At 49.4% G+C, this 13149-nt stretch overlaps 2 protein-coding genes across 2 annotated transcripts; both read left to right on the top strand.

Moving 5' to 3' along the window:
* Positions 1 to 537: 537 nt before the first annotated feature.
* On the top strand, positions 538 to 2850 carry EI90DRAFT_562418 (ammonium transporter). The gene is made up of 8 exons (XM_039067803.1): positions 538 to 629; positions 728 to 958; positions 1034 to 1167; positions 1299 to 1528; positions 1612 to 1750; positions 1807 to 1987; positions 2045 to 2185; positions 2250 to 2850. The coding sequence occupies exons 1-8, from the start codon at positions 617 to 619 to the stop codon at positions 2660 to 2662; spliced, it is 1482 nt and encodes a 493-aa protein (XP_038917462.1). The 5' UTR covers positions 538 to 616; the 3' UTR covers positions 2663 to 2850.
* Positions 2851 to 4485: 1635 nt separating this feature from the next.
* Positions 4486 to 5199, top strand: EI90DRAFT_3015352 (uncharacterized protein; the record flags this gene model as incomplete). The annotated part of the gene is made up of 3 exons (XM_039056887.1): positions 4486 to 4678; positions 4732 to 4914; positions 5123 to 5199. 3 exons carry the CDS (start codon positions 4486 to 4488, stop codon positions 5197 to 5199), a joined length of 453 nt encoding a protein of 150 aa, XP_038917461.1.
* Between the last annotated feature and the right edge of the window lie 7950 nt (positions 5200 to 13149).

The following is a 13149-nucleotide window of genomic DNA, read 5'->3' as shown; positions in this document are numbered from 1 at the left end:
CGCATAACGACTTCTACATAGGGCACTCCTTTGCGGTTTTGTATGCCAAAACGAAAAAAAACTTTTGGCCCGGCCATGCATTTTCGGAGCGTATGTACGAGGTCGAAAATACACATACACATATCCACGCAAAAAAAAGAAAAAGGAAGTCGACTTTGCGGCATCCTTGATTCTTTCCTCTTCTTTCCTTGCTTTGAAACAGGTTACATCAGCCGAACGACCAGGTAACTGAGTCCTTCCTTGAACCAAATTCGGCTAGTCATCTGATGGATCGTTGTATGCATAAGGACGTTCAACAACTAGTGAGTGAGTTGATCCACCGAAATTTTTGCGCCTCCACAACCCAGCCCCAAGTCGATCGTCTGCAAGAACGTTTCTTCCCCTTTCCCCCCCTTCCCCCCCGTTTCATGATAAGAATATCTCACTAACCAGACGTTGTTCCTATTCGATCATACTAAAGCAGTTCCGTGATCATGAACGGCTTCATAAAAAGACCGTCACCCAAAGAGCAAAGGCACATTGAGGAAAATCCCCAGTTCCCTTCAACCCCTCTCCCTCCGCCGTACGTTAGCAGTAGTGCTCTCTTGACCCTCCCCTCACGCTCCGTATTCAAAGAATGTTCGCAAAAAGTGAGCAACCAGGTCCCTTTTTTTTTTTTTTTACTCACTAACTAACCACACTCTCTTGACCCCGGGTCTAACGATCGTTATTTGAATGACTGTAGGAGATATAGACCAGGCGTATGACAGGGGCGACATATCATTCATTTTACTCAGCTCGGCACTTGTGCTGTTCATGGTACCGGGCCTAGGGTTCCTCTACAGTGGTCTCGTCCGACGCAAAAATGCTCTTTCATTGCTCTGGGCTGTCTCCTTCTCCAATGCCGTCGTGATCTTCCAGTGGTACTTTTGGGGGTATAGTTTAGCTTTCAGCGAAACAGCGACGAATGGATTCATTGGTGAGTTCAACAACTATATATATATTACCCCAGAAGTTGCTCACGGAAGTTTCTTTTCTTTTCTTTTTTCTCTAGGAAACCTTTATCATTTTGGTCTAATGCGTGTGCTGGACCAACCTTCCCCTGGATCACCCCTCATCCCCGCTCTCCTATACGCATTCTTCCAGATGGAATTTGCTTGCGTCACAGTTGGAATTCTAGTCGGTGGAGTACGTTGTTTGTTGTACCGTTATCAAGTGTTTTGCTCATATCATCCCGCTCTTTTCAACATTTACTCTTCATTCATTTTGCGTTCCTCCATGGTTCGCAAATCCGTCCAATGTTGGATTTTACGCTGTAGGTGGCCGAACGAGGACGGCTTGTGCCGGCGATGATATTTTCCTTCATCTGGGCCACATTGGTCTATTGTCCCGTTGCTCAGTGGGCGTGGGGCGTCAACGGATGGGGTGCCAAGTGGGGTGTACTCGATTATGCTGGAGGCGGACCAGTCGAAATTGCCAGTGGAATCGGCGGTTTTGCATATGCGTTGGTTCTCGGACGACGGGGTGAACGAGAAGTGCTCAACTTTAGGTTTGTTTTTTGACGCAACGTCAACAAAATTTCCTGATGGTTCATTTATTATTATTATTTTTTTCTTCCCGTTGCGAGCACAGGCCCCACAATGTTTCGCTGATTTGTCTTGGGACGTTTATACTATGGTTCGGCTGGCTTGGCTTCAACGCGGGATCCGCATTCGGAGCCAACTTACGCGCTGTCTATGCCGCATGGAACTCCAATATTTGCGCTGCCTTTGTAAGTTCCATTGCATCATTTCTTCGCCCCGTTCCTCATTACATCGAATACAACAGGGTGGGATCGTATGGTGTCTCCTCGACTATTGGTCTACGAAGAAATTCACCATGGTTGGTTTTTGTTCCGGAACGATTGCGGGGCTTGTAGCCGCTACCCCAAGTAGTGGTTTCATTACCACTTGGGGAAGTGTTATAACGGGGATCGTCGCCGGTGCGGTGTGTAACTATGCCACGAAACGTACGCCTCGCTTTTCTTTTCCCTTTGAGAATGAGACGTGACACCCACTCCATATAGTCAAGTTTCTACTCAAGGTTGACGACACGCTCGATATATTCGCTGAACACGCAGTTGGTGGGATCATAGGCCTCCTCGCGAATGGGTTCTTCGCTGCAGACTATGTCATCTCATTGGATGGTGTAACCATCAATGTTACAGGTACATATTCCATATCTGCCCGGTTCCTTACAGTACGGGCGCGCTAAATTTCTCCCAACTTTAGGTGGCTCGATTGGACACAATTATTCCCGGCTCTACAAACAATTCGTATACTGCTGTGCCGTCTCCGGCTACGTTTTCGTCGTCACAGCTCTCTTGGCCAAACTAACCGATCTCGTTCCCTTCCTAAGCCTCCGTGCAACATCAGATGGCGAAGAACGCGGAATCGATGATGATCAGATCGGAGAATTCGTTCAAGATTTCGTTGAAGTTCGAAGGGACTTCGATTCGTGGGCTTTCACGAGTGGTACGCCTCCTGAGTCTCAAAAGGAATTAAAGGACCCGGAGAAGCATGAGGGTGTTGTGAATAGTGGGGATGTGACAGAAGAGCATCCCGTTGCTGCTGGTGGCAGACAGGGCCAGCCAGATATTAGGTTATATTTTTCGCCTTATATGCACGCTGGGTATGCAGTGTAACCCTTCTTGCCTGCTACAGTGCTTGGCCTCCTTCGTACACTCCAAAAAGAGCTCTTCTCGCTTTGTGTACATTTATTGGCTTTCTTTTGTGGGAAGGCTGGTCTCTCGGTGTTTATCTAGTTCGTCGTTCTCGTGAACTGAGCTTGTGTATTACATTTCTACTCCGCGCGATATTAATTTACTATATGTCGGGGATGACATCGCTATCGCTGAAGTCCATGCATCTAACCGCCCTCGTTCATATGCAGCCTAGTTTTGCAGAGCCCATGTCATTGTGGATCCACTTCACATCATCAATGATGAGTCGGGGCCAGATGTGTCGACACACCCGATCACGAAGGCCCACCTTCCATACACATTCCGACAGCACACTGCCCTAACGGTTCCACCAAAAAACATTGTAGCAGAACTGGTCGAGCCAGTTTAAAGTCTTCGAGAGAGACGGAATCACCCCGACTCGAAAGGAGGGAGAGAAGAGCAAGGCTACCACAGGGACGTCAATTCCTGGTGAAACCATGAGTAAACCACACCCAGTATTTGACGCAAAGTTTCGCATTTCATGGGAAGCTGGGAAATACCCTGAGGACCGATCATCGGCACTCAGGCACACACTTACCAGAGAAGTAGAAATCGCCAGTGTAAAAGTCTTCGTATTGTTCGACAGTGGAGCGGAAACGGACACGATCTCTCCGGACTTTCGTCCACGCCACGCACAAATGGGAACAAAGGACAGTCGATCGCGCATCATGTATGGGACAAACGTTCCGGTGACTGTACACGGGTCACAAAAACTGAGTACTTTTGTGTCGTGGTATCGGCTGTTGCAACGCAATACTGGGAGTGACCTTGTCGACCGAGCGAAGGATCCCCATAGGAGCACGGGCCTGTGGAAGGGCCAAACCTCCGCGCCTACCTTAGAGGCACGGACGCAGGGCAGGGGAGAAGGCAGCACCCTCACCCCGGGACGATGCACGGTCAAATGGTGCGCAACAAACAAACATCTCATAAAGGACTAAGCTGCGCATTCCCGTAAGCGCGCCGAAAACCGACCGCTCAGCGACAACAATACGTTATGTAACATAGAAACCAGATCCATCCCTCATGACTCTGAGATGCAATGCACATGCCCATATATTCGCTTAGATGGTTGGCGTTACAATAAACACTGTATGCGACACACCGCATCAATGAGCATAATATCAAGTACATGAATGCAGGCCTGATATCTTCTACTGTGCAAATGGGGTGTCCGATGGCCGAACAGTGATTGGCAACCACTCACTTGCCCACCACTGGAACCTAGCACGAAATTTCCCTCTGGACACGCCTTGTTCTTGATGTGTGCCAGCGGCGTATGACGGATCGTGCAATGGGCTACATCGTACCAAGTATACATGGCCCCATGCTAGATGCATCTACCATGTTGCCAGCTCTAGCGCATGGTCGACGGAAAACAAATTGCCCATGCAAATATTGGCATTGTCGATGCACATTTGGGTTCTGATTCGGAAGGTTTGAAAGGAAAGTAGACCTATCTATAAGCACCCGCATGTGATGACCGAGCGGCTGAGGGTGCTGATTGATTCAACATAATTGGGTGTCTCAACTCAGCTGCAATATACATGCATATAAGCAATATTAATGACACACCAGCGAGACACCTTGGGATTTTCATCAAGCAAGGGATATGATATTCCTCGAAGATTGAGGAGATACTGCTGCCATATATAACCCCTAGCCCCCCGGATTTACCCCAATTTCTACCCATTCCGCTCCAGACCGAGGTGAGAACCCTTTGATTCATGTTGCATACATAGCTACTCATGACGTACATTGCCTGCCAGTATAACAGTAGCAGTTCGTCAAAAGTCATGATGCGATTCTGGAATGCCTTGGTCCCAATTAGTCTACTTCCTATCGTTGCAGCTCATTTCCACCTTGGAGTAGTGACTCACGAGCCTGTCCCTCCTGAGATTCAGGGTAGATTAGGGATAGCGTTTGTCCCATCAAACAACGGTGAACCAAAGCTAGAAATGCTGCTGGCGTTTAACTAATGTTTTACCCAACAGACACCTGCAATGGCTTAGTGTTCGACGACAACAACCTCATCCCATTTGGGGCCCCACTGTCCATCACCCTATGTGATGTTCATGTTGAGGTTTACCCCAACCTCACCGGGTGGAGGACCTCCGACGCTAGCGGACTGTGTACCCGAATTGCTCAGGATCAAGCCTCCATCGGCGTGGGTGTATGTGTGTTGACGGAGGGCAAGGAGTACTATGACATATGCTATTGCACCTCACCATCTGTGTGCCCTTAAGGGCCACTGGCAGAGCTGGTATGCAGTGACCAATGCAGGGGTTGGGATTCTTGGTCATGGGGCCAGCTGTACGATGCTTGGATGTCTAAGGCAAAATTTATCATAAAATACCCTCGAAATGATCTCGGAGTTTTCTGCAGACTTCGGAATTCAGGAATTGTTCCTAGTCAGCTTAGAATATCATTACATCAAGGGATTAGTGGATGTTCTGTGGTGAATGCTTTGAGGCGCTTTGGTGCTTTTGTCCAACTCAAAACTCCTTTGTGCAACGAACGACATTGCGAGTCTGAGGTGAGAACAATATATTTTTTATATTTTATAACTCAGGTATTTGTAAGGCCTGTATAGGCCGCGCATGCTTTCCCCAATTTTATATAATTTTATCTTGTAAATACATTTGTCTAATTATTGAGACTAGAGTGTGTGCTTCGCATTGCTGAAACCTGCACAGCATACATTGTTCCGGCGATCAGTAAGAAACATTCAGCAACCGTGAATATGTACAGGGAAGAAATGGAACCCGGAAGTTACGATGCAAAAATGGGAAAATAGAACGCAGTTATGGTACAGTGCAGATATGGCACAATGAAGATATGGTACGAGGACTTAGGATGTGGGAGCAACAGTGGACAGCGGACATGGAGAGATATCGGCACAGTTGGAATGAAGACACTCTGTAAAGTGGGGAGACAATGAGATCAACTCTCAATAGCTGTAAGAGAGACACTCACATAACATTAGGGCTCCAAGTGGATCGGATGATCTGCGGATATCCGCAACCGCATCCGGAAATTCACGGATCCGGTTTTGGATTTTCAGAGAAAAATATCCGCGGTTTTTAATCCGCGGATTTGTGGATTATCCGCAGTTTTATCACATGATTTATTGCTTGCAGATATGCAGGAGATCTGAGGCAAATAAGGGTGAAATTCCCCATATTCACTGTAACTCCTACTTTACTGTGGCTTTTGAGAGGATAATATCCCCAGTTTCTAGTTCGCAGATAAGCGGATTATCCGTGGATTAAATATATCCCACTTTCCTAGATACCCCTCCTATCTTTCCATATTTTCTCCCAATTTTTTCAAGTCCTATCTAACCACCCAGGCCTGTTATTTCCAAATTTGGCATCTGACACCCATCTTTTGTGCCATTTTCCCCATATCTCTGTCAGTTCTCCACCAATATGGACATATTTGGTATTGTTAGAAAGCTCTCATCAGGGCCGTTCTAACGAAATATAATTTGGAAACGTATTATCTATAATCCGCGGTTGATCCGCATATCCGTGGATTTCTATCCACCAGATGCAGTTTTTGTTTCAAACCTCTAAAAATCTGCAGATTCTGATCCGGATCTGGACTGATCCGATCTGCTAGGAGCCCTACATAGCATGCACTCCAAAGGGGATGCAGTAAGAGTCTGTTGGATTTTGTACACATGGTCTCAGGAACCTTAATGCATAAAATATGGACATTCTGGGAGTCAAACCACAGAGCCCTGCATAGGTACCTAGAGTGTGTTACCATTACACTAAATGCCCACATTAGGTGGAGGTGGTTTCTAACAGAGTCTCACTATCATCCCTGATCATCATACAGTGCAGTGGTGAGTGATGAGGTTAAGGTAAGGGAGTGGATGGACAAAAGTGAGAGTATAAGTAATGGAAAAGCGGAGTGAAATGGGACATTTGGTAAAGGATCTAATTATTTGGCAAAGTTAACAGGGAAATTTCATGAGCAAGGTCATGGGTGGATGTGACAATTGCGTATATTTGGAAGGAGCAGAGAGGCAGTCAAGGACTGCTTTCTCCCAGTATGTTGGAACCTGATGAAGAGTGTAAATTTGGAGAGTCTTCAAAATTCTCATAGTTACTGCATGTTGTTGTGTACAGGGTAGTGTCAGGGGATGTCTCATGGGACCCCATGACCCCCCCATGGCCCACAACCTAAAGGGACACAGCCCTGTCCAGGGCACACTGCTGTGGGTAAGAAGGTGAGAAGGAAGCTAACTTCTCACCTTCCCACAGTGGCCCAATATAACGAAAACTTCTGGAGATATCTGGAAGTCACATGAGACCTGAGACCTGGGGCCCAGGGCATCCGGCCACATGGAGTGTCTGGCACAGGGCATGTGCAGGGGGTGCAACGGCCAGGTGTGCATGCAGATGTGGGTGCGAGTGCAGGTGTGAGTGCAGGTGTGGGCTAGGTCAGGGTGTGTGCCCTGACAGGTAGTGGAATGAGGACATCAGAAATGGACATCAGGATTGATAAGTGTCAGGGCACACCTGCACACCAGGCTCCACCAGGCTCCACCAGGCTCCACCTGGCCCCCTGGACCCAGCTCCACCTGGTGCCCCTTCCCCTCTTCCCTCCTTCTCTTCTTTTCTTTCTTTTCTTTCTTTCTTCCCTTTCCTTTATTTCATTCTTCCCATCACCCTCTTCCTGTTTATTCCTTCTATTTACATGGACTACTTTCCCTTGTATCACTGTACTGTTAACCCATCTGGCCCAGACACCCTGGACAGCTTCCTGCTGTGCCCAGCATGCATGCCTGCAGCGGATGCTCTCAGGATCTGTCATATCCGTGCATACCCGATCCCGACCTGACTCCCAGACCTCCTCCTTCACCACCTCTGGAGTCCTGCCCTACCGCTGTCTGTTCTGATATTCACCTTCGGTCCTGGCACCACACCTCCTCTCACCTCCCATGCCACCTCCACTCCTCCATCCCTCTCCTGTCCTATCTCCGTCCACTCTGATACCCACCTCGGACCGAACACCACCCCTCTCGCCACCCTCCTACTACTCCTCCTCCCACTCCTCCGCTTCCTCCCCACAACACCTCCACCCTTCCATCACCCTCCTACTCTTCTCCCATCTGCTCCGATACTCACCTTTGGACCTGACACCTTTCCTCTCCTCCACACCTTTCCTCCTTCCTCCTTCCTCTCTCTTCCCTCTGGTCCTCTTCCGCCAACCCCCTGCCAAGTTACGGCCTTCTGCTGCTGTCCTGTACTTCATACTCAGACACTGCTTGTACCTTTGCTCTGAGCCTCCATCATAGCTCCTACCTCGGACTTTGACTCCACCTCAGCCTTAGTCCATTGCATTGGTGACCTCATACTACGTAAACACCATTGCCAATATTCCTCGGACTTTCAACCCTGCCTCCGTAACCTCTGTAAGCTCCGCAACCTCCGAGCTCCATGGATCATCTTCGGCACTTTCGCCACTTGTAATGTATCTCTCGCGTTTTCCCCTCATCCCTATTTGGACTGCTGCTTCTTCCCATTCTAGCCAGTTAGTCATCATCCCCACTTCCCCTCATCCTCCTGCCCCTCTGGGCCTTGCCCTCCTTACCTCCTTTTGGATGTACCACAGGTTCTGCCTTATGACCTTTGGTACTGCTCCGCTTCTGTCATCCCTTTGTTCCCATTCAGATGCCTTCGTTCCGATTCGGATCCCCTTTGTTTCCTTGTGCTTTCGCCCTCCCCATTATATATATTGGCACTTGTACATACTCGTTTTAGGCCTTAGTCTAAAATCGACCTGAAATGCCCCCAAGAGACTTTCCCTCTGCTAGATCTGAAATTAGGGACCCCCAGGACAACCAGCAATGGCACAGCGCTCTGCCTGAGTCACTGAGGCTGAGGTCCTTCCATGCTAAGTCTCTGATTCCACTCCAGAGTTGTCCAAATCCGTCTGTTCTAACAGGATCCCCCATGGGGACACCCAGGTGGCTGTGGCTGTGGCTGTCTCCAACAATGACGTGGCATCTGTCATGTGACCCAAGCTGCATGTACATAAATGTACCTGAAGTGGGAACCAAAGAAGTAACCTTCTTCTCACCTTTTCCACTTCAGTCTAAGTGGCCAGGGACAGCTGTCCCACATCAGGCCCACCAGTACACACGCCCAATCCACCCCCTGCAAGGTCCTCAGCACCGGGCGCTACACCCGGACTGCCTTGACCCCAGACACATCCCTGACAGCAGAAGAAGGTTACTTCTTCGGTTCCCACTTCAGGTACATTTATGTACATGCGGCTTGGGTCACATGATGGATGCCATGTCATCCTCGGAGACAGCCGCAGCCACCCAGGTGTCCCTGTGTGTGAGGTCTCAGGGTAGCTCAGCACACAGAGCTGTAAGTGATACAAGTGTGTGTATTTTACGGTAGTGTGTAAGCAGTTACCTGGAGGTTCCTGCTTACCCACATGACTATATGTATCTAATTACATGTGGCTCAGGGTTCGGGGCTATTGCCCTGACATTCTCCCCCCTTGCATTGAATTTGCGACACATACAAAGTTAATGGTGAAGAAAATAAAGTTTAAGAATTAATTTACATTGAGTTTGAAATTATCAATGAGTGTTTTATTGTCACCACTTTAAAGTGGGCGATTTGTACATGTTGGTGAAGGAGAGAGAAAGGGTTTAGGGAATAAGTGAGTGTGGGCCATCACTTTGAAGTGAATGGTGATACATGGGTATTGCAGAGAGGAGAGTAATGGAGTTTGTCAAAAATGAATTTCGACCCAAAGGTTGTATGTCTTTGGTGTTCCTCACTTGTTCCGTGAGGGTTTGTGTGTAAGTGGTGTTTACGCATGAGTGGTGGTGGATGTGGGTCTTTTGACAAAGTAGAGATTTCCGCAATTGTTACTTGCGGTTCCTTGCATACAATATTGTGTGCGGGGCCTTGAGTTGGGGGAAAGTGTTTTCATGGGCACCTTGATGGCGTATTACCATGTCACTTTCCCTTTCCTCAAGGGTGGAGTTATTGCCCTGGAGGAGGGTTTTCCTCTGGGTTGTTCATCTGGACATCCGATTGCTGTGTTGGATGCGATGACATAGCCTGGGCTACATTGTCGAGCTGTGAACTTGACGAAGTGGGCGCTCCCTGGGTGGGAGCAGGTTGTTGTGTTCCTGAGCTACTTGGCTCAGGCGTGGAGTACGGTAGGTCTACCGTTCTTCCCATGGGGAAGGGTGGTCGTTGGCCTGGTTGTCCAGTGTGGAGACTTGCATCTCTTTCCCAGTATTTGGGAACTTTCGCTTCCCACTCTACAGTTCTTGTGGTGCGTTCCTCAGGAGTCCTGAGTGGTTTGAACTGGGACTTTATATAGGCAGCTTTGCCTAGACTTTCCCAGGAGATTTTCCCCTTGTTCTCCAGGGAATTATACTCCTCCATGAGTCTTGCAATACTCAGGAGTCCCAAGAAGTATTTCTCGGTTTCCTTCGCTTTTTCGCAAAGGATTCTGTGTACCTTGCCGCTTTTGAAGGTGGCTTCAGCCTGTTTGTGCCAGTGTATGAATTCTTTCCCACTCATGCTTGTCCACCAAGCGTATGCAGCATCATGCGCCGCTTCTGACCCCACTATTCTCCTCATGGGGAAGTTGGGGTCGATTGTTACGTCGACTGGAGCTTCGACTTTGCCGAACTCATTGAGTTTGGTGGTCTCATATCACATGTGGACACTTCCCTGCAGGGTAGCTTGCCCATAGGGTGCTGAGGTACTCAGCGGCCTGCCACCTCTGGCAGTGGTCCCCGTTTTTGGGTCTGCTGTCAGTTGCCTACCACTCTCCCTGTTACGGGGATGGGGGAAATTCCCCATTCCTCGATCCGTTCTTATAGTGGGATGAGTGAGGTCATATCTGGTCTGTACCATAACAGGATATGTAATCGATGAGTGATCCCAGTCTTGCCTGGGGGTGGACGATCGAATTCCCATCGATTGTGATTGGTGATGTAGTGAGCTATTAAGGGATTGATGGTAGGTAGTTGGAGATGCCAGGACGGACAGGTCAGCCACGGGTACTTGGCGCTCCTCAATGGAGCGTACCGTGTGCGAGGTTGCGACTCGTGAGATGGGTGAGAACTTCATATAGTTGCCATCGGGTACTTGGCGTTCGCAGTGTGAACGTACCGGTAGCGGGTTGATGTCATAAGCATGCAATGAGGATTGACTAGTAGGGCCTTTGGTGACTTGGCGTTCCCAAAGGGAACGTACCGTTGGCGGGGAAACATGATGACTGGCGAAGGAAGGAACAGATGGTGGATGGGCGGCGACTTGGCGTTCGCGTAGCGAACGTGCCGGCATCACGGGAAGGCGGGCTTCAAAGTATTCACGATCTCCATGATCGTGAGGTGACGTCATAGGTTGAGTACTGGGGGGAGAGCAGAGTGATGAAGACCCATAGGGTACAGATTCAATAGGACGATACACATGTCGAGAGTCTTCGACTCTCGACCTTGAGTTCTCGCAGCGAGGGCCGTTAGAGGACTCGATATAACCAGACTTATAAGACATATTGAGAGTTGTACAGTCACACGGGTTCAGTTGAGTCACAGGGAGGGTTGTTACAGAAGATGGTACACGAGACAGTTGTAGAGCAGTTGTTAGTTAGCGGGAACCGCCTTCAGCGGTTTCCGTACAAGACGTGTGACTATCTACAAATGGTAAGGTCGCGGGAAATCCCGTGAAACACAAACAACCTCGGCCAGCACCAAAACCCCAATGGGGAAAGCTTTGCACGAGGGGGGGGAAAGGGGTAGAACGGGTAAGGAGGATAGGGTATCGGGATAGAGGACGGAAGGGAGAAAGAGGGGAGGAGCGATAGAGAGGGGAAGTCTTTGACCATGCGACGGATATGGTCGTTGGAGACTCCGTATCCGTAACACTCCCTCTTCCCCTCGACATGGGTTTGCCCTTCTGAGGGCGGGCCCTTATGCAACCCAGACAGGGTTGCCTGCCCACAGGGTGGTGGGATAGTTGGTGCCCCGGCACCATATCCCCTCCCCCTGACCTGGGAGGCCCCTGTCATAATGGGTTTGGCAGCAAGGTCTGCCAGTGCGCATGCCTCTCTGAGCTCGCGTTTTAGTAATTCAATCTCCCTCTTTTGGAGATCGACCTCTCTCTCTGTGTCTTTCAGAGAGTCAAAGATGCCCTTGGCATCTCTTCATGCTCTGTTGTATTCGTGCCTCCAATGGGCACAATGGTCACAGGCATCTTCTGACGCTCTCGAGTTATCAGACCATGCCTGTTTTGGATGGTCTGGACAAGGAGCTGCTGTCACTCCCTCGTCTCCCTCCTATGAGGGACTTCATCTCTTTCAGCTCCTTGTGGAGCTGACCTGTCTGAGCAGCTACCACTGGTGCGATAGCTGATTCCCGGCCTGCATTTGGCTGGGGTGTTGTTGGACCTGGGCTGAATTGGCCGATCCAGGGGTTGATCTGGCCAGGGAAGTTCCCTGGGGAGTATACCTGGGGCTGCAGCAGCAAATGCTGCCCCTGGAATGGTGCAGTTTGCACCACGTATGGTTGGAAGCCCCTCTGAGGAGGCTGGGGGTATGTGGTGCCTGTTGGCAATGCAGATGGTTGTTGGTTCGCAGCACTCATTTGTGCTGTGTGCATCATGTAGTCCATGGCGCTTATCTGCACCTGGTGTTGTTGTTGTTCCGGGGAGCCTTGCTCCCTGGGTTGTCGTATCTCGATGTCCGGTGGCTTGTTTGGATCGAACCGAGGGTTGCCTCCCCCAGAGAATGACATTTCGTCGTTATATTTCTCATGGTGGTGGGAGGGGTTTTCGTTCTTGCATGCATGGGATTCGCTGCAGTTGTGTGTGCTTTTACACATGAGCCTGTGGTTCACATGGTCTAGGCGAGTTACTTGCCTGGCCCATGTGATCTCTAGTACATGGTGTGGCTGTCCGGGCGAGTTGCTTGCCCAGAACTTTCCCACGCTCTTGGCTGTGGGCCATTGTCCCTCGGCTTTACTTCCTCCGCCTCCATTTTTGGGGGTGTAGTGATGCTGAGAGTTCCCTGTCTTCTTTGATAGGGAGGTTTTCTGGTTCCCTCACATTTTGTAATGTGAGGTACTTGTCCAGGTGGATGAGGTCATTGCAATTTCCTAGAGGTTCCCATGTGGTGTCCCCTAGCTCCCATTTAACCTTAAACCAGAGTTCATTGTGAACCCACACATGGTTTAAGATTTCACGAACTACTGCTTCACGATCGGGGTCTTCCCCAAAATCGTAGAATATGTTGACTTCCCTATTTGGGAAGACTTCTTGGTCATTCAGCTCGTGAGGTACGAGCTGGGATACATGGAATCTTGGGTGGATTCCGTGTTGTTCAAGTTGTGGTGGCAACTTGAGGATGTAGTTTGACAT

The sequence above is a fragment of the Cantharellus anzutake genome, assembly GCF_015039405.1.
Source record: "Cantharellus anzutake strain C23 chromosome Unknown EI90scaffold_17, whole genome shotgun sequence".
Classification (NCBI taxonomy): Eukaryota; Fungi; Basidiomycota; class Agaricomycetes; order Cantharellales; family Hydnaceae; genus Cantharellus; species Cantharellus anzutake.
This window is presented reverse-complemented; position numbering and strand designations above follow the sequence as displayed.

Coding starts and splice junctions, on each gene's coding strand:
- EI90DRAFT_562418 (XM_039067803.1), top strand. Junction 1,168..1,298: donor TTGGAATTCTAGTCGGTGGA/GTACGTTGTTTG, acceptor TTTACGCTGTAG/GTGGCCGAACGAGGACGGCT. Junction 2,186..2,249: donor TGTAACCATCAATGTTACAG/GTACATATTCCA, acceptor TCCCAACTTTAG/GTGGCTCGATTGGACACAAT.